This window comes from Leucopleurus acutus (genome assembly GCF_964270905.1).
Source record: "Leucopleurus acutus genome assembly, chromosome: 2".
NCBI lineage: Eukaryota > Metazoa > Chordata > Mammalia > Artiodactyla > Delphinidae > Leucopleurus > Leucopleurus acutus.
Genome location: NC_139143.1, coordinates 166781134 through 166806296, shown reverse-complemented (window position 1 = coordinate 166806296; position 25163 = coordinate 166781134). Strand labels below are relative to the sequence as shown.

At 49.8% G+C, this 25163-nt stretch overlaps 1 protein-coding gene across 1 annotated transcript in view; it reads right to left on the bottom strand.

Moving 5' to 3' along the window:
• CSMD2 (CUB and Sushi multiple domains 2) overlaps nucleotides 1-25163 on the bottom strand; it is a gene marked incomplete at both ends in the record, with an annotated part of 666422 nt that overhangs the window by 331631 nt on the left and 309628 nt on the right. The window contains 2 exon segments of the mRNA XM_082863599.1: nucleotides 57-134; nucleotides 14821-14933. Of these exon segments, the coding sequence (XP_082719725.1) occupies nucleotides 57-134; nucleotides 14821-14933 (191 nt within the window).

The following is a 25163-nucleotide window of genomic DNA, read 5'->3' as shown; positions in this document are numbered from 1 at the left end:
TCACAGCGCCAGCGGTTCTGGCCTCGAGCGAGAGGCCTGGCGGGGCGGACACTTACACACAGACGTCTTCTGGCTGTTATCTTTGCTGGGCATCAGTTTCACGCCTCGAGACTTCAACTCAATTTGCTTCTTGACTAGAGAAGAGGTGAAAGGAAAATCAGGCTTAGTTGTCATATGGGACTGGGGATGGGTCCCTCTAGAATGATCCCTCTCTTAGCTTGGGACATTCCGTGGTGAGTCAAAGCCAGAAGCCCCTCTGGGCAGGGATATACTAAGGGTAGCGCTCAAGTGCAACAGGGTCTCAAACACGGAGAAAGAGCTGCTATCAAGGCTGGCTCTCTGGGGTGATCTCCCTGCAAACTGGTAGTGAGTGTCCACATGCGAGGCCCCGCGGCCCACCCTCTGCAGCTCTGCTCTCCTCCCGATCCAGTTCTGGCCAATTTCTGGACCAGCCCTGGCCAGGTGTGTCGCATTGCATTAGGGCCCCAAGTTGTCACCCTCGCTGTAACCACAGCTGTTGCAATGAAATGTGACTGTAGTCCTTCCGGTTAAAGAGGTGGAGTATATTTCCTCACCCCTTGACTTTGGGTTTGGTCACTATGGAGGCCTTGACATGTCCAAAGCCTTGAAAAGCGCCTGCCAGATTAGGCTTGCCCACTTGAATCTCTGCCATCTTTGGGAGAAGACATGGCTGGTCCTGGGAGGATGAGAACATGAGGAGCAGAGCCCACCATCCTAGCCGAGCCCAGCGCACACCAGCTGACCTCCTGTGAGCAGGGGCAGCCGAGTCCGGGAGGTCACTGGGGGATGGTCTGATGGATTGAACTGGGTTTTGATCCCAACACTAAGTCCAGTCCATAGCTCATCAGGACTTGGCCAACTACCATACAAAGGGCCCCAGAGCCAGAACTCCACGATTCCAAAGGCTATTCCTCTGAATCCATCAACCTCCTTTGGGTCTGAGTACCCCTATGCTCCAAAGCATTCTGCTGGTTGCCAAGGGCTTCATCCTGTCTCTGGTTATATGGCTTGGTTTATCTGTCCAACCCCAGAACCCCCTGCCGGGTGGCTCAGCCCCACTCTTACTGGAACCAGCAGCGGTAACAACTGTGACCAGCACTTCCTACGTGCCAAGCCCCGGGCTGAGGGCCTTACACGTTCTTTACTTAAATAAGCATCACTGACCCCTTTCTTTCTCTCACACCCACACACGATCTATCAGTAAACCCTCCCAAGTTTATCCCCAATGCAGTTTCTGCATCTGTATCTCTGGTCCAAATCTCCAAGACTTCTCCCTTTGTTGCCATGGCCTTCCATCTTCCACACTTGCCCCCATCTAATCTGTTCTCAACACGAGATCCAGAAGGATCTTGTTAAAACACAAGTCAGACCAAATTACATCTCTCCTCAAAACTCTTCAGGGGCAACCCAACTCTCCTATAGTAAAAGCCAAAGTCTTTAAAAGGGCCTGCCCGGACCAATTGGCCCTCTCTGTGATCTCTCTGACTCCATCTTCTTCGACCTCAGTCACTCTTCTCCAGCCACATGGGCCGCCCTCATATTCCAACAATACACCAGGCATGCCCACTTCAGCCTGCCAGTTCCCTAGAAGGCTCTTTCCCAGATATCTTCATTACTTTCTCCCTTTTCTCCTTGAAGCCTTTGTGAGAACAACACTTCCTACGGCAGGCCTTCTCTGACCACTCCACTTAAAACTATACCTCCAACCCCAGCTCTCCCTAACCCTACTCACTTTATCCCTAGCTCTCTCGTATGCATGTAATTTTCTTAGTGATTTTTGTCACCCTACGTTGCAACGTAGCTCCACGAAGACAGAAATTTTTGTCTGTTTCGTTCACTGCTCTGTCCTCAATGCCAAGAAGAGTGCCTGGTTCATAGCGGGTCCTCAATAATCATTTCATTTGGTCCTTATATATGTTCAACAACCTTGACCAGTAGCTATCATACCTACTTGATCGATAATAAAATTGGGGCTTACGATGGTTTAAGTGACTTATTGTAGGTCACACAGCCAGGAGGCAGCTGTGCCCTTGGTGGGACCTCAGCACCTTCTCTTGTGACCTGTCCCCAAAGTTATCCCAAGGGCATGGTCAACCTTCTTCAGCATCTGTCCCCTCCCCAGCTCAGCCCCTGGACACTCAGATATTCACTCTGCACTTGAGACAACATGTCAACCCCAGAACTAAAGCCCACAGGGATCAGATGTGTAAAGGGAACCAAGTCCGAGTATTCCCCCACCCCCTGTCCATCCCTGCTCTGCCTATATCAAAAAGCTTCCCAGGGCTTCCCTGGTGGCGCAGTGGTTGAGAATCCGCCTGCCGATGCAGGGGACGCGGGTTCGTGCCCCGGTCCGGGAAGATCCCACATGCCGCGGAGCGGCTGGGCCCGTGAGCCATGGCCGCTGAGGCTGCGCGTCCGGAGCCTGTGCTCCGCAACGGGAGAGGCCACAACAGTGAGAGGCCCGCGTACCGCAAAAAAAAAAAAAAAAAAAAAATAAGCTCCCCAAAGGTTGGTCCCCCAGCAAGCTGCTGTCGAAGCTGAATGCCTGACAAAATTCAGTTACTTCCACGGAGTCACCACTTCCCTCGTGCATCCAAATCCCTTTTATAAATGTGCATTACTCTCCATGTGTATCCAGCAGGAAAATTTCCAATGAACACTAACGTGGGCCCATTATCAAACAGAGGGTATTCATAGCGAAACATGCATTATTCAAGCCTAGCTAATAACGGTGAGGCGGGGGAAAAAGCGTCCTCTGATCCGACATCCCTAAGAGAACAGGAATGGTCCCAGCACTGTGAGAACAATTCCAGCTCTTCTCCCGGGTGCCCCACCAATGGGCAGGGATCAGGAGAGGGGCCTCTAGGACCCAGTGCAGCCCATCTGAGGGCAGGTCTGGGAAGATGGCTCAGGGCATCCGGAGAAGGAGGTGAGTCAGAGTCTTCCCCAGCCCCTTGTTCAAGTTCTCGTGTCCACTGGGGGAGGGGGTGAGGAAGGGGGTCAGTGCCCCGTGGATGCCATTCCCAGGGGCAAACACTGCTTGGGTTTTCGTTGTAGCTGCTGAAGGGGGACCGTGAGATGCAGGTGGATATGAGGGGGTGGTTAAGGGGAAGCCCTCTTCCTCTCTTCTCAAGGTTGCATTGAGAAAGAGGTTCCTGCCCCTCCCCCATCTCCAGGCCCCAGAGGCAATCCTTCCAATCCTGTCTACTGGGTCCTCTCCATGAAGGACTGTCTAACCTGACTCATCAGTGCTTAATAGTCACTGGATGACGTCATGATGCCTCCCAGCAGGAGCTAATTCCGTTCTTCCTCTTTGCACCCTGCTACTCACCACAGGATGGAGTTTGTTAAGGTGATGAGAAGAACTGGTTAAGAAGGAACCTGAAAAGCTAGAGCGGGCTCCTTAACTTAGATGCAAACTTTGGGACCGTTTACCCCTCTGAGCCAGGTCTGAGAGGCTGTGTCACCCACGCTGTTGGTGGGTCCCCACATTAGCTTGGGAAACGCGGGGGCCACAGCTCTGTGGGCAGGGGTTCCTCACACCAATAACACAACCTCTCAAAAAACGTATGTCCAGGCCCAGGTGGCCTATGCCATCCCCAGAACTGATGAATGGGTCAGAAAGCGACCTGGCTAGGGGGGTACCCACCTGGCAATATCCACATCGCCAGGGATCTCAGTGTCCAGAAACCACCTCCACATACCGGGGTCGCAGTAGCTTGGCAATCCCAGGGAAGCGCTCGCACGCTGAATTACAAACAGCTAATTTGTCTTCGTCTGACCAAGTGTGTGGTGGGTGACCATGGAAGATGGAGCACCATGGGAAATCAGTCTTGAAATAAGCTCGTAGAAGAACTAGCTGGACAGACCAGGGCAGACCTGGTGTGAAGGGTCAGAGGACAAGGGCACTTCTCTCTCTAGGTCTCCACAGCACACTGCTAACAGAACTAAGCAGAAAGCAAGGGCAAAACAGCAAGGACCTGGAGAATTTCTGAGGTGTATTTGTTCTTGTTTGAACAGTCATTCACGGAGCGCCCACTAGCGTAGCACCTATGGTATTACACTGAAGCGCTGGTCTCTAAAAAGGATTCTGTAACTACTGGCGCCGTGGAGAAAAAGTGGAGCCTGGGGCGGGCTCCTCGGTCCTGGCTACACTTGAATGCACATCCCCAGTGCACATATGCACGCCACACATCCATGCACGCGTGCACATCTGTGTCTACAACCAGTGCACCCACAAGAACACATTTACGTCCCTGTGTATGTATGGCTACAAACCTTTACATACAAACGTAATTCACACTTACACATGTGTTTGTACTGTATGTGAACAAAGTCAGGACTCGCAAGAGAAAAGTGCTGGCTTTAACTGGTTGACGGAAATCTAAGTAGGTACACTCATCTCCTCTGAATGATGATGACTAACAGAGACTACCAGGCTGCTCCGTTCATCCTTTATATTCTGGTTAATTACAAGACATTTCCCCACTGTTGTAAAGGTTAGCGGAACACACGGTACACGTTTAGCTGGAAGAATCTGGCGATACAAATGCCTCTCCAGTATGCAGCGCCAGTTATTGGGCCGAGCTAGTGGGAGACAAGGACCTGTTAGTGGAGGAGACAGGAGAGGGAGGCCTAACCTGCCTCCATGGCTCTGGGGACCAAGAAGTGCATGGAACCTATGGCTTCTTCTCATCCCAGTGGATTCAGACTTCCCTCCACAACAGTGAGCCCCTGCTCTCAGCCTGATCACTCGCCTTTCCCCATCACCTGGCTGTCCTGCTGGCTGGACCATCCCTTCATGTCCTCCCACATCCACATCCACACCAAATCCAGTTCATTCAGCCTCAGAAAATTTCTCCAGTGTGTATCCTTCTTTCAGTGTTGTAAGCCGTTCCTGCCCTAAACTCATCCTGTTTTTTGCTTGGTTTTGGTTCACCGATTCACTGTCTCTGGCCCATCTTAAAAAATGTTGCCGACAGTCATCTTTTAAAAATGGCAATCTGATTGCCACTTCGCAAACTTGGGTTTGCATCCTGCACTCTGCCCTTCCCTTGTCATTGAGGACCTGCCTCGCTGCCTTGGTCACCAGCCCTGCAGAAAGGCTTTTATTACCCACTGCCTTTTGCTGGACAAAGCCAGGTTCTGGCGCACTGGATCCTCATGTCACTGAGATTCATGCCAAAGATATAAAATTCGGTGCAGATGCCTAAGACCCAATGCTTCAAGCTGTAGACCTTCTAGCAGATGGGGAAGCTCTTACTACGGAGAAGAACAGTGGGAAGAACAGTGATTACAGAACAGAGCTGAAGATGCCTCAGAGGAACAAAAGATGAGGTATCTGTTGCCAGGTCAACTGACTTAAAGGATAAATATAAAACTATCACACCAGACTAGATCGGGATGCTGCCAACACAAATGAAGAGGCTGGAGTGGCACCACCACTGCTACTGCACTGGCACTCTTGATTGCCATGGAAGGCTTCAAGAAGATTAGCAAAGGTGCTAATCCGGCGGAAACCAGGAATGGTGCGAGGCTGCGTGTTGACGCTATAACTGCTGAACTAAGGAAGCAGCCTAAACCTGTGCTAAACCCCGAAGAGACTGCTCAGTTCGCCACAATGTCTAAAAATGGAGACAGAAATCAGCGACATCATTTCTGATGTAACCACAAAGATGCAAATGGTGTGCTTACAATAGAGGACAGGAAAACACTGTATGATGAATCAGGAACTGAAGGCACAAAAGGTGACTAAGATTACATATCTCTCTGCTTGAATAATACATCAAAAGTGCAGAAACGGGGATTCCAGGATACTGATGGTTTCTGGTATCCACTCTTGAAATTGCCAATGCCCAGTGAAAGTCTTTGGTTATAATTTTTGAAAATGCCCTCAGTACACTCAATTGGAGTAGGATGAAAATTGGCTTTTGGGTTATAAGAGCCCAAGCTCCAGGTTTTGGTGTCACAGAATGAACCCAACAAGGTTGATGCTACTGATGGTGTGGTATTTGGAAAAGTGAGTTGGACCCTCAATCTTTAAGAGGTTTTGCTTCATGACCTAGGAAACACGGGAGAGGTTACTGTGACCAAACGTGATGCCACATTCTTGCAAGGAAAAGGTGACAATATTGAAATTGAGAAACATAGTTAAGAAATCACTGGGCAGTTAGAATGTCACTGTTAGTGACCATGAAAAAGAAAAACTAAATGAACATCTGGCAAAACTTCAGATGGAGTAACTCTGCTGAAGATTGCTAGGACAGGTGACGTGGAAGACGATGAAAGAAAAAATAGTCCCAGATGCTCTGAATGTCACAAGAGCTGCTGTTGACAAAAGAGTCACCTGGATGCTTTACTTCAGTGTGTTCCAGGCTTGGATTCACTGATCCAGCTAAATGAAGAGCAAAAAGTTGGTACAGAAATCATTAAAAGAACACTCAAAACTCTGGCAATGACCGTTGCTAAGAATGCAGGTGTTGAAGGATAACGGATAGTTGAGAAATTTTTGCAAACTTCCTCTGAAGCTGGTTATGCACCATGCTGGGCAATTTTTAAAGTATGGTGGCAAAAGGAATCGTCAACCCAACTCAGATGGTAAGTAGTGCTCTGCTGGGAGATGCTGGTGCAGTTTTTCGGTTAACCACAGCAAAGCTCGCTGTGCCGCTGGAATTGCTAAAGGAGAGGAGGACCCTGGCATGGTAGATGGGGGGCAGTGTAGGGGGTGGCCCATGTTCTAATTCCTAGGAGCTATTTTTTAAAAAATTTATTTTATAGTGGAATATAGTTGATTAACAATGTTGTGTTACTTTCAGGTATACTGCACACTGATTCAGTTATAACCCTAACCCTAACCCTACTGTATAGCACAGGGAACTCTGCTCAACACTCTGGAATAACCTAAATGGGAAAAGAATTTGAGAAAGAATAGAGACATGCTTTGCTATTAATAATGGGCTGTGTAGCGGTCTTCACGAACAACTTCCCAGAAGTCAGCTGGAGGAGACGACCGGAAGAAGGATGTTTAAGGGAATCACTATGGCCATCAGTTATTGGTTTCAGTTGCCTTTGCAACACTTTCCTCTCTCCATGGAACATCCTTTCTCCTCTTTTCTGCTCGGCTACCTCTTGTTGGAAGGCCTCACTCAGAGGTTACTTCTTCTCTGCCTCTCTGTCTACGTCTCAGGGAGTAGCCAGTGCCCTCTCCAGGCTTCATCCAGACTTCTGCTGAAGCCCTCATTACACAGGAACAGCAGGTCTGCTTCTAGCCATTTGCCTCATGAGCTCCTACGTCTGCATCCCGGGACTGACACAGAGCCAGGCACATAGAAGGTTCCCAATAAGGGTTTGATGACTGAGTGGATGAATGACCCACTGTTACAGAATATGTGCTTTGAATTAATTTCTGGCAAAAGGAAGGGGTTACACTTGAAGCCTGGTGAGGTGAGGGGCATCACATATGTGTTCACGCTCACTTTGCAGTTCAGGCCCACTCTTTTTTTTTTTTTAAGATTTTTTTTTTGATGTGTACCATTTTTTTTAAAGTTTTTATTGAATTTGTTACAATATAGCTTCTGTTTTACGTTTTGGTCTTTTGGCCGTGAGGCATGTGGGATCTTAGCTCCTCGACCAGGGATCGAACCCACACCCCCTGCATTGGAAGGTGAAGTCTTAACCACTGGACCTCCAGGGAAGTCCAGGCTCCCTCTTGATTGAATTCAGGAGCTTGGCTCTGTAGGTAGCTGGCTCCGGGCTCCTGAGACTTGTGCTGAGGCACCCAGAGGACCAGATGAGGCTGGTAAGGGTCTGGCAGCTCAGAGGGCTGCCAAGAATAGGACAGATGAGTCAGAGCTTGAGCCATGGGACGCCTGAGGCATTTCTGCTCCGGCCCAGGACTGTGGATCAGTCACAAGTAAGAACGCAACATGTTCATGTGAAAAACAGAAGCTTCAGCTTGTTACCGTAAAAAGCCTCAAGCATCTCAGTAAGTGCAAATTGTTCTCAAATGGAAAAGTTTATTTGGCAGACAACTGAGACTCAGCACAGGACTTCTAGAAAGCAGAATATCTTCCAGTCTCCTGGTCACCAGGGTTGACTTGACAAGAGAGGCAGTGAGAAGGGACAGCGGGCCCAGGCTGGGATCTGGCTGAAGGGAGGGACGGACACTAGAGGATGATCGTGAGGTCAGAGTGGCAGCAAAGGGAACACGTGTGAGAAGGAGCCAGAGCAGGCAGCTCGCTCTCACTGCACAAGGGTTTCCCATATAACAAACAGGGGGTCAAGGTGACTGATGGGGTAGGAAGCTTCAAGTTTCCATCTCTTGAGTGACTGCCACGTGTCCAATATTTTACCAGGAGCTCCTTTAATTTCCAGTAGCCCTGTGGGGTTAATATTATTCCCTCTACAGACGAGGAAAGCAATAGTGAGGGGTGCTATCCTCCTTGCCGGGGAAGCCCCTCACCCTTTGTGATCATTGGCCACTGTGGGCATTTAAAAAAAGGGTCTTCTCACTGTCATCCCTTTAGGCTTAAAAAAATAAAAACAGAACAACCAAGAAAGCAATTAACACTCTGCGAAGGACTGGAAATATTCCTCGCCTGGAGACAGAGGGATTGATTATATAAACTCAGTGGCCTTTCCAAACTGGAAGGAACCTTATAGAACCTCAAGTCCTGGGGTTGCCAGGTACAGGAACCTCTTTTAATCTGCTTAGGTAAATGCCTGCTACAAATAGGTCAAAGAGAGAATTCTCTGGTTGCAGCTGGGGTGGAAATCCCACCTGCTCAGCCCCTAGCAAAACAGCTGCTGGGAGAAGCCCTTGGCCTCCAAGGAACCCACGTTAAAAGCCCACTCTCTTGGGCCCATATCACGCACATGGGGAGGACTCGTGCCCTAAGAGGGGATTGGCGGCCTCAGCCTCCACTTTGCCTTTATCTCTAGACTAGACCTTTCTTCTCTGAGCTACAGATGGACAGAATAGCCAAGTACTTATTCAATAGCCTCTCAACCCCTGATATCCCAGAATCAGTGTGTCTCAAGCAAAATCCATCACCCACCTCCCTGTGCCAGAGGCTACCTTGGTGAATAGTACTTTTTTTTTTTCACTCACTTACTCAAGCTAGAAACCTAAGATTCACCCCTGACGCATTCATCTGCTTTCCCCATCCCCCCTCACTCCCAAATCTGACGGGTCCTGAGTCCAGGGTGGTTTGCCATGGAGAGGTCCCTCCTGGTCTGTCTCCCCCTCTCCCTCTCCACCGCCTCTGCCTCAACTCTGGAATCTCATCATCCTCCAGAACTCTTAACTGTCCCCCACTAGTTTCATTCTACAGCAAAGATTTTTCTAGAATGAAAACATGATCACACCTTCCCTCTTGTTAAAACTTCTGATCACCTCTCATCACCACGGAACCAAGCCCGGCTTTCCTGCAGCTTTTTACGACGAGACCCCCACCTCTCTTTCTGGCCTCATGACCCGCTACCCCTCACTGCTTTGTTTTTTGTTGTTGTTTGTTTGTTTGTTTTTGCTGTACGTGGGCCTCTCACTGTTGTGGCCTCTCCCGTTGTGGGAGCACAGGCTCCGGACGCGCAGGCTCAGCGGCCATGGCTCACAGGCCCAGCCGCTCCGCGGCATGTGGGATCCTCCCAGACCGGGGCACGAACCCGTGTCCCCTGCATCGGCAGGCGGACTCTCAACCACTGCGCCACCAGGGAAGCCCCCTCACTGCTTTGGACTGCAGACTTCGCTCTAGGTCGGCAAATGTTTTCTGTAAAAGGTCTGTGAGTAAATATACTAGGCTGTGGCCCATCGTCTCAGTTGCAAACTATCCAACTCTGGTAGCACTGAAGCAGTTGTAGACAATCTGTCTATGAATGAGTGTAACTGAGTTCTAAGAAATCTTTACTTATGGACACTGAAATTTGAATTTCATGTAATTTTTATGTGCTATGAAATCTTCTTCTTCTTCTGATTTTTTTCCTCCAACTATTTAAACATGTAAAACCCATTTTTAGCTCAAGAACCATATGAAAACAGACAGAGCGCTAGGTCTGGGCTGCAGGCTATAGTTTGCTGACCTGTGCTGCAGACACACACACGTATTTGTGGTTCCTTAGACTTAGCACTTTCAAGCTACCTTGCCTCAGCTCTACCTGGAATGCTTCTTTCCATTGTCTGTCTGGCATCTTTCTGAGACTCACTGAAGTCACTGCCCTTTTTCAGCTCTCCTTAAGTGTGTCCAGCAAAACGAAGTGCTTCTTTATCTCCAGTCCTAGAACCCTTCATCAGGCCTCAACTATAGCTCTTCTCATGTGGCAGAGAAGTTGTAGATTCATGTCTGTTCCTCTCTTGAACGTGCTCTCCTTGAGAGCAGAGACTGGCCTCGTTGTGTTCATCTTTCTGTGCTGTCACGTGGTAGTGTCGCATGGGACACGCTTGTTAAATGAAATACAATTGCCCACCTTCCGACAGCCAGCTCCAGGCAAAGCAAGCCTAGAACTCAGATCCCCTGATACCATGTGGTATTGGTTAAAATTGTGTCTGGCTATGAACAGCCCTAAATTCAGATTGGATTGAGACAGGAATGGAATGTGTTGTGTTGTAGGTTAGTTAGATTTATTTTATTTTATTTTATTTATTTTAATTTTATTTTTTGTTTCTCCGGGACAAAACATCCATCGATATAATCAGGAGTTGGTAATTGTTGGCTCTGAAGTGCCCTGCATCCCTTGAGACTCTAATGCCATAAAGCTGAGTGCGGGTGAAGCCGATCCCGTGCTGATGACTCCCCAGGTCCATTCTTTAAACCTCTCCCCCCTGCTCTGTGCCCCCAGAGCCAGACCCCTGTGGACAGCTACGGAACAAGGGGGCCCACTGGTCAAACTGGTCAGTTTCCCAGGGCATAGAGCAGACTGTTCTCTTGTTGCTGGTTTCCTATTGGGTTGGCAGGTGGGAGGCACAGCAGATGTGAGGGAGGGAGAAGGGCAAGATCTGGTTACAGATTCCTGGGGCCCCCTCCTCCTGCACTGGTTACTGATTCCCAGGCCCCCTCCTCTTGCACTGGTGACAGATTCCTGGGCCCCCTCCTCCTGCATGGGTTACTGATTCCCAGGCCCCCTCCTCTTGCGCTGGTGACAGATTCCTGGGCCCCCTCCTCCTGCACTGGTTACTGATTCCCAGGCCCCCTCCTCTTGCGCTGGTGACAGATTCCTGGGCCCCCTCCTCCTGCACTGGTTACTGATTCCCAGGCCCCCTCCTCTTGCGCTGGTGACAGATTCCTGGGCCCCCTTCTCCTGAACTGGTTACTGACTCCTGGGCCCCACTCCTGCACTGGTTACTGATTCCCAGGCCCCCTCTTCTGCACTGGTTACTGACCCTCAGGCCCCCTCCTGTTGCACTGGTGATACTTCCAGGTCCCTCTTCCTGCACTGGTTACTGATTCCCAGGCCCCCTCCTCTTGCACTGGTTACTGACTCCCAGGCCCCCTCCTTCTGCACTGGTGATATTTCCAGGTCCGTCTTCCTGCACTGGTGACAGATTCCCGGGCCCCCTCCTGCACTGTAGGTTGGCAGTGGTCAGGCTCCTCAGCTGTGCCGGGCGGCCCCCCTTCAACGGCTCCGGCTCTTGTTCCTCTGTCCCCTGGCCCTTTCTCTACTGTGGTAACTGTCGTTCATTCTCTGGGTAATCTCATTAAAAAGAAACCCTCTGGGGTTTCCTTGAATCTCACCTTTACCTCTGTAATTGGACCCTTCACTAAACCTTCTTCAGTTAAAGCCATGCAATAAGTATGCTCCTGTCTCCTACTAGACCCGACTGAAAGCTCTCTCTGCTACTCTTTGGGACTGAACTTGCAAGTAGCAAAACTTAGAATGGTCTTTTGTGGTTCCAAAGTGTTCCCTCCTTTAGAGCAATGGTTCTCATTCGGGGGTGATTTTGCACTCAGGGGACATTTGGCAAAGTCTAGAGACTTTTTGGTTGTCGTGTGTGTGTGTGTGTATGTGTGTGTGTGTGTGTGTGTGTTGCTGGCATCTAGCATCTAGTGGGTAGAGGCCAGGGATGCCACTAAACATCCTGCAGGGCGTGGGGCAGGTTCCCACAACAGAGGATCATCCAGGCCACGATGTCAATTGTGCTGAAGCTGAGAAACCTGCATTATAAAGCGACCAATTGAGTTTCCAAATGATTATTGTAGACCCTTGCACTATACACCCTCAGTCTGGAAAACACGAGAGAAAGTTCACAGGGGAGAATCACGTAGGAACACAATCAGTTTACAGCGCAGTATGTTAGGATGCCAGACCCAGATGAACACGGCTGGGGTTCACACTCAGACTCCGACATTCTATCGCGAGACCTTGAGCCAGATACCTACCCTCTCTGCAACTCTCGCTCCTCATCTGTAAAATGGGGCTAGTAGTAGTACCTGCTTTACACAGTTGCTGTTAGGTCTGAATGAAGTAATAAATGCCAAGTTCTTGAAACCCAGAGAGAAACGCTGGCACACACCAGTGTGCAAATCCTGTTCTGGGCTGTCTTGGGCGGAGTCAGAGAGAGAATAAGAAAGGGCCTGCTTTTGAGAAGTTCATAACTAAAACCGCTTTTCAGATTGTGGGTTGTTCCCCGCTACAGACTTTGAAATTGATTTTGAGGTTGCAACTAACATTAAAAATTGGAAAAGAAATTTTCAGGGTGCCTCACCCTTACTAAGGGTAAATACCACTTGGTGACATTTTCCTTTTAGTTCTGCAGATATATATGTGTGTCCTGGGTTGCGATGGAAAATGTATCTTTTTATGGTGAGGTGAGATGAACAAAACAAAGTTTTAAAGATACCAGTCAAATAGGAAAGGCGAGGCGCCCAAAGCACCATGAGAAGGCCCTGTGACTTTGCAGAAAAACTCACACAGGGCTGCGAATGAATTCGAGCTTCACCATGTATATAGGCTGTGTGACCTGTGTGTGTTGGGCAAGTTACACAACCTCTCTGAACCTCAGCTTCCTCAACTGAAATACGGAAACTAAAAACATATTCGCCACTGCACTGTGGGGAGGATCGAATGGGGCAACGCGTATACACTGCCTAGTACAGGGCCTGGTGCACGGTAGGTATGCAATGGATATGTGCTCCTGACCTAGAGGCTGCCTGGCCTGTGTCCTCATTGCCTGTTGTTTGGCAGAAAACCCTAATGTATGACCATGACAAATGGGCCCTCAGAAACGTGAAATATTAGAAACACCTGGCACCTACTTAATCAGATGAAACAATAACATTCATCTCTTCTTTCCTAGTTTGGAAAACACAACAGAAAGATCCAGAGAGGTGCTTCACTCCCACAAAGCCCCAGCCTCAGCGGCGGAAGAAATGTATCCAGGAAAGTTCTCGGAGCCAAGCTCGTCAGACCAGGTTGGTTTCCTGTTTCTTTTTAAACATATTTCAAGGGACTCCTGCTACCCAAGGCTAAGGAAGTGAGGTTATTCATAAAAGATGCAGATTTTACAGGTAATGCTTCTACTCTCAGTGCTGCTTTTATCCCAGTGTCCAGCCTGAAAGCCTGGCCCTGGGGGGCTGCGCTCTGCCGGTGCCACCTCCCGGGTGGGCAGTGTGCTCAGAGCCTCCGAGGTGAGGCTTGGAGGGACGAGCTGCCAGGATCTCCTCCACTGGAGTCACTGCTCCCTCCTGACCCTCGGCGGTGAGGTGGTGATCACAGCTCACTCTTCCATCAGGCCTCTGTCCTACGCACACCAATATACCACACTCTCTCACTCACAACACAGCCCACTCTATTCCCCAGGGTCTTATATAGGGCCTTCTGCTTAATGGGTGTGCAATACAAGTTCACATTGAATCAACTAGAACCAACCTCAGTTTGTAACTGGTGATAGTAATGGTTTAATGAGCAACTCTGAAGCCAACCCTTGGTGTTTATCTCTCTGGATAAATTTTGTGTACTTTGAACAAACTCAAGGTTGAAAAGGAATGCTGTCATCTACTCCCACCCATCCATTGGATTTTGGGATCTCCTCTAGGCGTGGAGAGCTCCCTGCCTCGGGGTCAACCCACTCATTTTTATGGGCGGCTCTCGGGGTTAGGAAATTCTTCACGATTGGAGCAGAAATCTGCTCACCTGCGGTTTCCACCTGCCATTCTCGGTCTGATCTCTTGCCACCAGACAGCTCTTCACAGATCTGAGCACCCAAGCTAGAGAGCTCCCTAGAGCTGTTTTGCCTATCGTTTGTCAAACGTCTGTGTTCTACGTGAAATGAACAAGAGCTGAAATGCGGGCAGCTCTCCCACTTTATACCAGGGTAGGCTAAACTCTGCCGGTTAAGTGGGTGGGCTCTGGATTCAAAAGGCAGGAGTTCAGATGGTCTTGGGAAACTGCCTTCATTTCTCTGGGCCTCAGCTCTCTCGTCCATCAAATGGGGATGGTGATGGTATTTACTTCACAGGGTAATGATGAAGATTAAGTGAGAGGACGCTGACCAAGTGCCTAGCAGAGTGCCCGGCTCTCAGGAGGCCCTTGGCATAAACGAGTATGATTTGCCTGGCCTGAAGACGGGCAGCTCAGGGTACACCATTCTGCACAATTTGAGAAGTGTCCTCCCTTGGACAACAGACCGCAATGGCAGATGTAGACACGCAGATATGCAGACCTCTGAGTCTGCAAATGAGAGCAGGACAGCAGAGGCAAGTGTACCCTGAAGACACACCGGACCCAGTCCGGGGACAAGACGGCCCCAGGCATCATCTCTGCCGCCCCCCGCCCCCCGAGGAAGCAGGGCAGCCCGGCCCCGCCTACCTTGGTACTGGGCGCTGAAGCCGCGCTGCCGGTGGTTGCCGTCCGACGTGAAGTGCAGCCGTAGCCAGTTTTTGCTGCTGATGACGGGGGCCGGGAGGCTGGCTCCAGTGAACCTGTGGGGACGGGAAGACGGGGTCAGGGACCACAGCTGCCCGAGACCGGGCACCCGGGAGTCTCCCCACTGCCCATGCGTGCTGGGGCCTCCTCCCAGGCCTGGCAGAAGGGAAGGCTGTGCTGGCCTGGCCGCCCACCAGTAGCCTGCAGCCTGGGCTGCTGGAGCTGGTTCCCCCAGGGGCTCTTCCCACTGCTGAGTTGCTAAGAGGAGGGGGCGATCCTTCAGGCCTGGAACAGAGGCCTATTTCTGCACCTTCAGCAGAGGTCTAGCTGCCCAGGAGAGAGGTCCAGCCATCCCAGCAGAGGCCCGTCACCCCAGCAGATGTCCACATACCCACCCCCAGCAGAGATCCAGATTCCCCGCCAAGGTCCAGCCCCAAGCAGAGGACCAGCCCAGCTCTCCGGCAGAGGTTCAGCCCCCGACTCCCGGGCAGAGGTTCAGCTACCCCGAGCCAGCCCCTCAGGGACGCGAAGGAGTCAGGAGAAAGGGCTCAGGCAGCCACTACAGGCAGCACAGCCCTTCCCAGGTGTGAGAGCCTGTTTTGGGGTCACTAACTAGGCGCTGGGTCTTCTCTGGCTCCTGCCCCTGTCTCTGCTCCTCCACAGGAGGCCAGCCCCCACTGCTGGGCCACCTCTCTGCCCTTAGATTAGCCTTGTCTGCTTTCAGCCAGTCCGGCTCAGTGGCTGGGAAACCCGGATATCCCCGACCGTTGCCAGGCACTGCCCCAGCCTCTCAACCAGCTGTGTCCTGAGCCACCTTTCAGGTCAATCAGATCTTTCCTCCTAGAGTTGCTCAGAGCTCAAGAACCTTCCATGGCTCCCCGGTGCCCACGCAAGACTGGCTTTCCAAACTTTCCGCACTGTCCCCTGCTTGAACGGGCCTCCGCTCAGTGCTGGCCCCTCCGCCACACCCAGGCGAAGCCCCAGATGCCCCTCGTCACTCTGCTCACTGTCCTGCACCCCAGGAGCCCCTCGCCCTTCTCTCCTCAACCCCACAGCCTCCAGCGGGCCGATGCCCAGTGTCTCTCCGCTCCTCCTACCTGCGTCTGAATCAGGGACCAAACCTCCTGATGTATCCCCTTTGGCACCATCACTCCCACGCCACCTGGACACCCTGCTTACATCGAAGCATTCCAAGCTTTCTCCTTTTCTATGCCTTTGCCTTTTCCGCCTGGAACGTACCCGCGCGTAACCCTCTCTCCGGCACCAGCCGTATCACTCGAGACACTTCGGGATGCCCTCAGATACCATGTCCCCAGGAAGGCCTTTCCTATTCTCCTCGGCTCTGAGGCCACACGGACTTGGGTTCAGATCCAGGCTTCACCCCTTCCTACCAGTGTGACCTGGGACCAGTTAGTTGATCTTTCTGAAAATGGAGGAAAAACACTGGCCCGGAGAGTCTGTGGGAATACGTGAGAGGCCTTACGGGCAAAGAACCTAGCCCAGCATCTGACACATATTAGCTCAATAAACATAATTTTCCCCTCCTCTGTGATGCCACAGCACGTTATTAAAATTATAATTCATTTATCTAGGTGTGTGTATCTAGGATAATGCCACAAAGAGGGCAGCGCAGACTGGTGGGGGGGGGGAGGGGAGAAGCTGGGACTCTAGAGGGATCGGCTGTGTTATCTTATGAAAATTACTTAAATTCTCTGTAACTTCATCTGTAAAATGAAGATAATAATCCCTCTCTCAAAGGGCTGCCGGGATTGAATGAGATGATACACAGAAAAGACTTTAGCGCGGTCTCTGGAAAATAGAAAGCCCTTGGTAACTGGCACCTGCTATGTTATTCTCCATCATCTTTATTCTTCATCTCTGTGCTAAGCACCTAACACAATGCTCGATACAAAGCAGGTGTGTCAGGATTCCAGCAGAAAACAGATGGCTCGGTCATATGAGAATAATTCCAGTTGAATGAATGGCCTCGTCACCACCAGGGATGGGGCGGTATCCTGAGGCTGTTAACAGGGGTCTGGTTTCCACTCACAGGCCTGGAGAGGACATGGTTATCCCTGAAGGAGAGGGTAGCATAGAAAGGGCCACCCTGCAGGACCCAGATCTTCAGCCAGTGGAGACGACAGCCAGTTTGTGAAAATCCTACAAGGAGGGAGAAAGACACACTCTCCTCCCTCCCCTCCCCTCCTCCAATCTACTGCTGATGCTTCTGTTGATGGAGCCCAATTGGAAGCCAGAGGGCAAGGGAGCATATGGATGTAGTCTCACAAGTAAGTCTTCCTAAGCATGGAACAGGGTAGACAAGGGAGGGGAGATGATCTGGAGGGGTGAAAGGAAGAGATCCAGCATGCTGGGTCTCCATAAATGCGTATTAGACAAAGGAACTAACCAAGGAGCTTCTCACCCTGCAAAACTGAGTTTTTACTATAATGAAAATGCTGACATACACCAACCTCCAGGAATATCACCCATATTGCTATGGTAAGAGCTATTACAGAAACCAATTACTGTATTTCGCCAGACCCCATTTAAGATACTTTATTACAGGCAGAGTCATTTAAGTTTTCTGAGGAGCCACAAACAGTATTGTGGGTTTTTTCTTCCCCAGGCCAAATTCAATTCTATCTCCATGACAAAGCCTGGAGGCTATTTACATAAGGGAAGTAGAACTAGGGAGAAGTTACCTGAATAATTCAGAACCAAAGGCTGTTCACTGCAGAATGGAATGAGGGGAGGATGCTGGGTCCCAAGAGCAGGAGGAGAGTAATGATCAAGGTTGTAACCGCAAGTCAGAAAGTCGGTATTCTCCAGCCCTGGGATCCGCATTAACCCCCAATGCTACAGGCTGGAGGAGCCCGAAGGGACATCCCCTGCCTCCCATTTCTCCCACACCTTCACCTGCTCCCAGGAATCCTGACGATGATTGTTCATTCCCAAGGCTTAAACTCAGGGCCCTGTGCATCTTTACTCCGCACTACTCCTGCCTCCTTGGACATAAATGCACATTTGAGAGTTTTCTTGGCATCTGTCAGAGAATGGGAGGCTTAAATGTTCGAATCATCACATTAAACACTGCCATTGCGACAGTATCATGCCTCACGCAAAACTCTCCAATAAAAAGAACAAACGACCGATGCATACAACGACATGAATGATTCTCAGAAGCATTATGCTGAGTGATGAAAGAGTATATACTGTGTGAATCCCTTTATACGAAACTCTGGAAAAGACCCATCTACAGTGAGAGAGAGCACAGGGGCTGCCAACGCTGAGGTACAGGTGGGGATCGCCCGGGAAGGAGTACAGGGGAGCCTTCTGGGGTGATGAAAATGTTCTGTATCTTAAATGAGATGGTGGTGATATGGCCTATACACATTTGTCAAAGCCCCCAGAACTGTACATTTAAAATGGGTCATTTTAGGGACTTCCCTGGTGGTGCAATGGTTAAGAATCCGCCTGCCAATGCAGGGGACATGGGTTTGAGCCCTGATCTGGGAAGATCCCACATGCCGTGGAACAACTAAGCCCGCGCACCACAACTACTGAGCCTGCGCTCTGGAGCCCGCATGCCACAACTACTGAAGCCCGCACGCCACAACTACTGAAGCCCGCACGCCTAGAGCCCGAGCTCTGCAACAACAGAAGCCACCGCAGTGATAAGCCCGCGTGCCACAACAAAGAGTAGCCCCCACTCGCCTGTGCGCAGCAGACAAGACCCAACGCAGAAAAAGAAATAAATAAAAAAATAAAATAAAATGGGTAATTTTATTTTATGTAAATTATACCTTAATAGAGTTAATTAAAAACAAATCTTCAGTGGCTCTAATCCTTAGAGTCAAAGACCATACCAGGGTCTACAAGCCTTAAAAAAGCCAGTGTGTCTTCACCTCTCATGTCTCCTCCTCTACTTATGCTTTACGCTCCAGCCACATGGGTCTCCATGCTGTTCAAAACCGGCCAGGGCCGGGCTTCCCTGGTGGCGCAGTGGTTGAGAGTCTGCCTGCTGATGCAGGGGACACGGGTTCGTGCCCCGGTCCGGGAAGATCCCACATGCCGCGGAGCGGCTGGGCCCCTGAGCCATGGCCGCTGAGCTTGTGCGTCCGGAGTCTGGGCTCCGCAACGGGAGAGGCCACAGAAGTGAGAGGCCTGCATACCGCAAAAAAAAACCCCAAAAACTGGCCAGGACCGCTCCTGCCTCGGGGCCTTTGCACTTGACAGTTTCTTTGCCTGCTGGCTGGGTCTTCTCCCAGACTGCCACCTGGCTCACCCTCTCACTTCCTCAAAGCCTTTGGTCAAATGCCACCTTCCCAGTGAAGCCTTCCTGGTCTGACTTTTGCCTGCTTTCCCTCTCTGAGCACGTCACACAGACTTGCAGACAGACAGACACACACATACCCCATTCTCTAGTCAAACAGAAGACCTATGTGAACTGGAACACACACTGCTTTTTCGTGCTTCTCTGCCTTTGCATGCTCATAATGCCTTTTGCCCTTGCACCACCTGGCTGCACAGAGAGGTTAAGAAACTTGCACAAGGTCACACAGCTATTAAGTGGCAGAAGTGGGATTCAAACCCAAACCATCCCACTCATGCTAGATAGAGCCTCTGTACTCGGGGAAGGCAGTGGAACAGTTTCGGCTGAATTCCATCCTGTTCCTTTACTTTCCCTCCCTCCGCCTCCTCCCAGGATCCTCTTTAATTTTGCTCCCTGTTAGAATCATAATTAAAGAAGAGAAACACAAAGAGAGATTCTCCCCTTCAAATATTTCTGTCCATATTAACTTCACTATGGGGGGTCTGGGGAATTCCAAGTTCACCCAGGAAATTGCTACCGCAGTACAACATAAAATGTATTTAAGCAATTATGCTCAATTCTTTTTTCTTTTTGGTAAATTGACTTCCGTTAAATGGGGCTTCCTTAATGGAATCTGGCTTGGGGAGAATTAAAAAAAAAAAGTCACTCTCTTTAATGCATGTAGTTGATTATGGAAAAAGTGGCTTTGAGTTCCTCTGCAGAAAGCTCTAAGCTCTGCTTTCAGTAATAGGAGAGCGGACTGTGTGGATAGTATTTCTTCTTAAGAAGCTTCTCGTACAGTCAGGATGTTGGGGTGCGGAGAGACACGCCCCACAAGACGACAATAGTGATCTGCAAGGAATTGCTTCCTAATCTTAAACTGAGAGGAAGTAATATGAAGAGATCTTGGTTTAAATCTCAGCATCCCTGAAAACGCACATCCTCAGGGGAACTTTCATCCATTCATTTACTCACCAAGCACATACTCTGTACAAGGTACTCTGCCTGCCGGTGGCTACCACGCCCACTGTGGTTCCCTAGATACAACAGTTTCTGCAAAGCCTGTCATCTACAAGGTTCGGCTTCACGGTCTCCTTCTCTGTGCAGCTTCTCGGTCGGTCGATAGCCTCTGGCTTCTGTGCTCCCAGAACACCTTCTGTGGGCTTTATCTCTTAACCAAGGTATGTGCACAGCCTGGATCTGATTCAGGCTTGAAGAATCTTCCAGGGCCAAGCATAAACCGCCACTCCACCCCCGACCCACCCGGCCGGGGAGAAAGTGACATACAGGAGGTGCTGGCCACCCCACTCCCAAACCCTCTGCCCTTCCCACCTGCTGTCTGCTCTCCCCGCTGGGGAATGGAGAGAACACCATGATGCAACCAGGGGAAGCCTTCTGGAAATGTCTTGGTGGTGGCAGCAAAGGACACCGAGGCCCTTGTTGGAGGCTGACTCCTGTTCCCCCTCCCAAGCTTCCTCTCACCCCTGAAATGAGCCTTTATTGACTCAGCCCTGACACCCAGTCTCATCACAAATGATTTCCATATCAGTTTTTCTTTAGCCAAATGCCTAGGACTCTTGTTCTATTGAGGAAAACCCTTTTCCCAAGACGAACCTGTGATGTTACATATTTTCCAGGAACTGGGTGAACGTCTGGGGTGAGTGCAAGTTCCTTTTGGCTGTGGGCTGCTGGAGCGCCCCAGCCTCTAGACTTATCTTCGGAAAGAGGCCCTTTGGCTTCCCGAGGTTCTGGTTCCCAGCAGTGCCTGCCCACCCCAGGTACTGAGGCAGTTCTGAGAGGTCTGAGCTACCCTACAAAGATTCAACTCGTGGCTACCTGACTGTATGTTCTGGGGGTTGTTTTCTATGCTCTGAGCAAACCAAAGCTTCCCCTCTTCTTCTGGAACCCCTATAATTTGAATGTTGGTGCGTTTAATGTTGTTCCAGAGGTCTCTGAGACTGTCCTCAGTTCTTTTCATTCTTTTCTCTTTATTCTGCTCTGCAGTAGTTATTTCCACTATTTTATCTTCCAGGTCACTTATCCGTTCTTCTGCCTCAGTTATTCTGCTATTGATCCCACCTAGAGTATTTTTCATTTCATTTATTGTGTTGTTCATCGTTGCTTGTTTCATCTTTAGTTCTTCTAGGTCCTTGTTAAATGTTTCTTGCATTTTCTCTATTCTATTTCCAAGATTTTGGATCATGTTTACTATCATTATTCTGAATTCTTTTTCAGGTAGACTGCCTATTTCCTCTTCATTTGTTAGGTCTGGTGGGTTTTTACCTTGCTCCTTCATCTGCTGTGTGTTTTTCTGTCTTCTCATTTTGCTTATCTTACTGTGTTTGGGGTCTCCTTTTTGCAGGCTGCAGGTTCGTAGTTCCCGTTGTTTTTGGTGTCTGTCCCCAGTGGCTAAGTTGGTTCAGTGGGTTGTGTAGGATTCCTGGTGGAGGGGACTGGTGCCTGTGTTCTGGTGGATGAGGCTGGATCTTGTCTTTCTGGTGGGCAGGTCCATGTCTGCTGGTGTGTTTTGGGGTGTCTGTGGCCTTATTATGATTTTAGGCAGCCTCTCTGCTAATGGGTGGTGTTGTGTTACTGTCTTGCTAGTCGTTTGGCATAGGGTGTCCAGCACTGTAGCTTGCTGGTCGTTGAGTGAAGTTGGGTGCTGGTGTTGAGATGGAGATCTCTGGGAGATTTTCACCGTTTGATATTTTGTGGATCTGGGAGGTCTCTTGTGGACCAGTGTCCTGAAGTTGGCTCTCCCACCTCAGAGGCACAGCACTGACTCCTGGTTGCAGCACCAAGAGCCTTTCATCCACATGGCTCAGAATAAAAGGGAGAAAAAGAAGAAAGAAAAGAAAAGAAAAGAAAAGAAAAGAAAAGAAAAGAAAGAAAGAAAGAAAGGAAGGAAGGAAGGAAGGAAGGAAGGAAGAAAGGAAGAGGATAAAAGAAAATAAAATAAAGTAAGGTAAAATGGCACATATATACAATGGAATATTACTCAGCCATAAAAAGAAACGAAATTGAGCTATTTGTAATGAGGTGGATGGACCCAGAGTCTGTCATACAGAGTGAAGTAAGTCAGAAAGAGAAAGACAAATACCGTATACTAACACATATATATGGAATTTAAGAAAAAAAAAGTCACGAAGAACCTAGGGGTAAGACAGAAATAAAGACACAGACCTACTAGAGAATGGGCTTGAGGATATGGGGAGGGGGAAGGGTGAGCTGTGACAAAGCGAGAGAGAGGCATGGACATATATACACTACCAAACGTAAGGTAGATAGCTAGTGGGAAGCAGCCGTATAGCACAGGGAGATCAGCTCGGTGCTTTGTGACCACCTAGAGGGGTGGGATAGGGAGGGTGGGAGGGAGGGAGACGCAAGAGGGAAGAGATATGGGAACATATGTATACGTATAACTGATTCACTTTGTTATAAAGCAGAAACTAACACATCATTGTAAAGCAATTATACTCCAATAAAGATGTAAAAAAAAAAGCTTCCCCTCCCCCGTCATTCCTGCTCGTCAGCGTTCTCTCTCCCCATGATGTGCGCCCTCCTCCCAGCCACCACACCAATCATCCTTAACTCCTTCCATTCCTTCGCTCCTTAACTCCTTCCATTCCTTCGCTCCAGTGGCCAACTGTGGCCACATGGTCTTTACCGCACGACCGCATCGTTCCTCACCTGCGCCACAGAGACAGCCTTCTGATCTGCCCTCGGCCTCCATCCATCTTCCATACTCTGTGCGGGCATTTGCTCAAGTCCTTGCCTTGCTGGAAACCCAGCAGCAAAGGACCACTGACTCCAGGATAAAGTCTAAGCTTTTTCATGTCTTCCCTGTCCAGCGACACCCACTTTGAGCTCCAGGCACTTTCATGGCTCCACGCCTTTGCATAGGCTATTCCCTCTGTCTGGAATGCCTTTTCCTGCCGCCCGACCTGGCTACCTGGGAAAATATCACTGATTCCACGAACCTAACAAAATGCCTCCTTTCCTCCACCTCTCCCTCTCCCTGCCCCTGTGGGAGGAGCAGTGCCCTCCATGTGTCCACTCTGCACCTTGGACATGCCCCACTGCTGTACTAAGCACAGTAAACTGTAATCATCTTTTGACCTGATGACCACCTCCCTGACTCGAAGGCGAGCTCCATACACGCGGGGACAGAATTTTCTTTGTCTCTGTGTGTCCAGCAACACAGCACAGTGCCTGGCACACAGAACCAATCAGTTCCATAGAACCGGGCTTGGCAAACCACAGTGTGCTGTCTCTTTTGTCAGTAAAGTTTCACTGGGTCACCACCGTGCTCATTCATTTACATATTGTCTGCTTTCAGGTTACAAAGGCGGAGCTGAGTAGTTGTGACAGTAACTATAACCTGCAAAGCTGAAAATCTTTACCTTCCCCTTTACAGACGCCAAACGTAGAAGCCTTTCCCATGATGCAGTCGGTTGGTAAAAAATAATTTCTAAGTGGGGAATGATAAAAGAATACACTCATAGCTTAAACACTTCATTATAATGTAAAAACACTTGGAGGGACATGTTTTTTTTTTTGGCCAGTCCATGTAACTCAGGAGCAAGGTCTTTCCTTTGACCGTGGGTTTCTTCTCTGCATTGTCTATCTTGCATAAATTCCACCGATAATGCGTCGCTCACCATTTCCAATTCTGCCACAGCTCCTCCAGTCAACAGATGATTATGGAGCACCTGCGATGTGCCAAGCATTGTGCTAGGCACTGGGGATGCAGCAGTGGGCAAGACAGACCTGGCCCCCGCCCAGAGGGAAACAGCTCAGTGGCATGCCATTCTCTCACTCACTCACACCTAATATTTAGGAAGCAATTCTTTTCAGAGCATCTCCTTCATGGAACCATGTCAAAGCATTCAATTTAGTTTCCAGACATGCAACTATACTTCCTTTCACACTCATATTTCATCAGTTTATGTGATGTTTAATAAGTCACATAATTATAATACCAAGTATGACTGGTATTGAGAGAGTTGGCAATGAACCCATCTGATTCTCAGAAAGTGCGAGGCTCAGCTGGTGGGAGGACGGAGTGCACAGGCATCGGGGGTGGGGGAAGGAGACAGCCCGCAGGCAGCCAGCGCTGAGTGCCACAGGGCCTCGGGCAGGAGGATCCATCAAGCCTGGGAGCGCCAGCTACTCCAGGGAGCTGCGTGGGGGGAGACGGTTAATGCACTTTTATGACACATGCTTTGTGAATGAATGAATGAATGAATGAGCGAACATGCAAATGACAGTGTCTTGCTTTCAACAGTGGGGCATCTTTTCTAATGCTATCCCCTTTGAGATCAGAAGAGTGGGAAACAGCCAGTCTTAACATCATATTTGAGAATTTCAGAGGCTTTCCAGGTCTGCTGCCTGGCTCTGCACGAATCCCAGCTCCAGCGTTATGGACACATGGTCAGTCAAGGTGTGTTCTGAATGTTTCTGAAGATCAAGAACTCACCTCCCAGCCAAACTCTCCCTGTCCACTTTGACCCACCCCATCCTTCTTCTAGCGACTTCCTTTTCATCCATCCTGTGTCGTCTCACAGCCACTGGATCCCGGAAGCCAGGTGGGCTTCTCCCTGGTACCTCCTTTTCTCTTGCAAAGAGTCCTTACACTTGGTCCATCCCAGTGCTTGTCTCATCATGCATCGCGCAGGGATGTGCTTCCCCACCAAACCGCGAGCTCCCTGAAGACCGGAGCTGTTCCTTTCTTGTTTGGTTCTTCCCTCAGTACCTTGTGAGTGTCTGACACATGGGAAAGGCTCGAGAAATACTGCTCACGGGAAGAAGGAACACTGAAATAAATGAACAGATGAATGAGGTCCTGCGGGAGGAAGCAGAGGGCATACGTGGGGAGAGCAGAGGAAAAGGCAGGTGAGCAGGGAAGCCTGGGGGACAGCGGGGAGGGGCTCGGAGGCCACATGGGGCTCCATCCCGGCCTCCCGTGAAGACG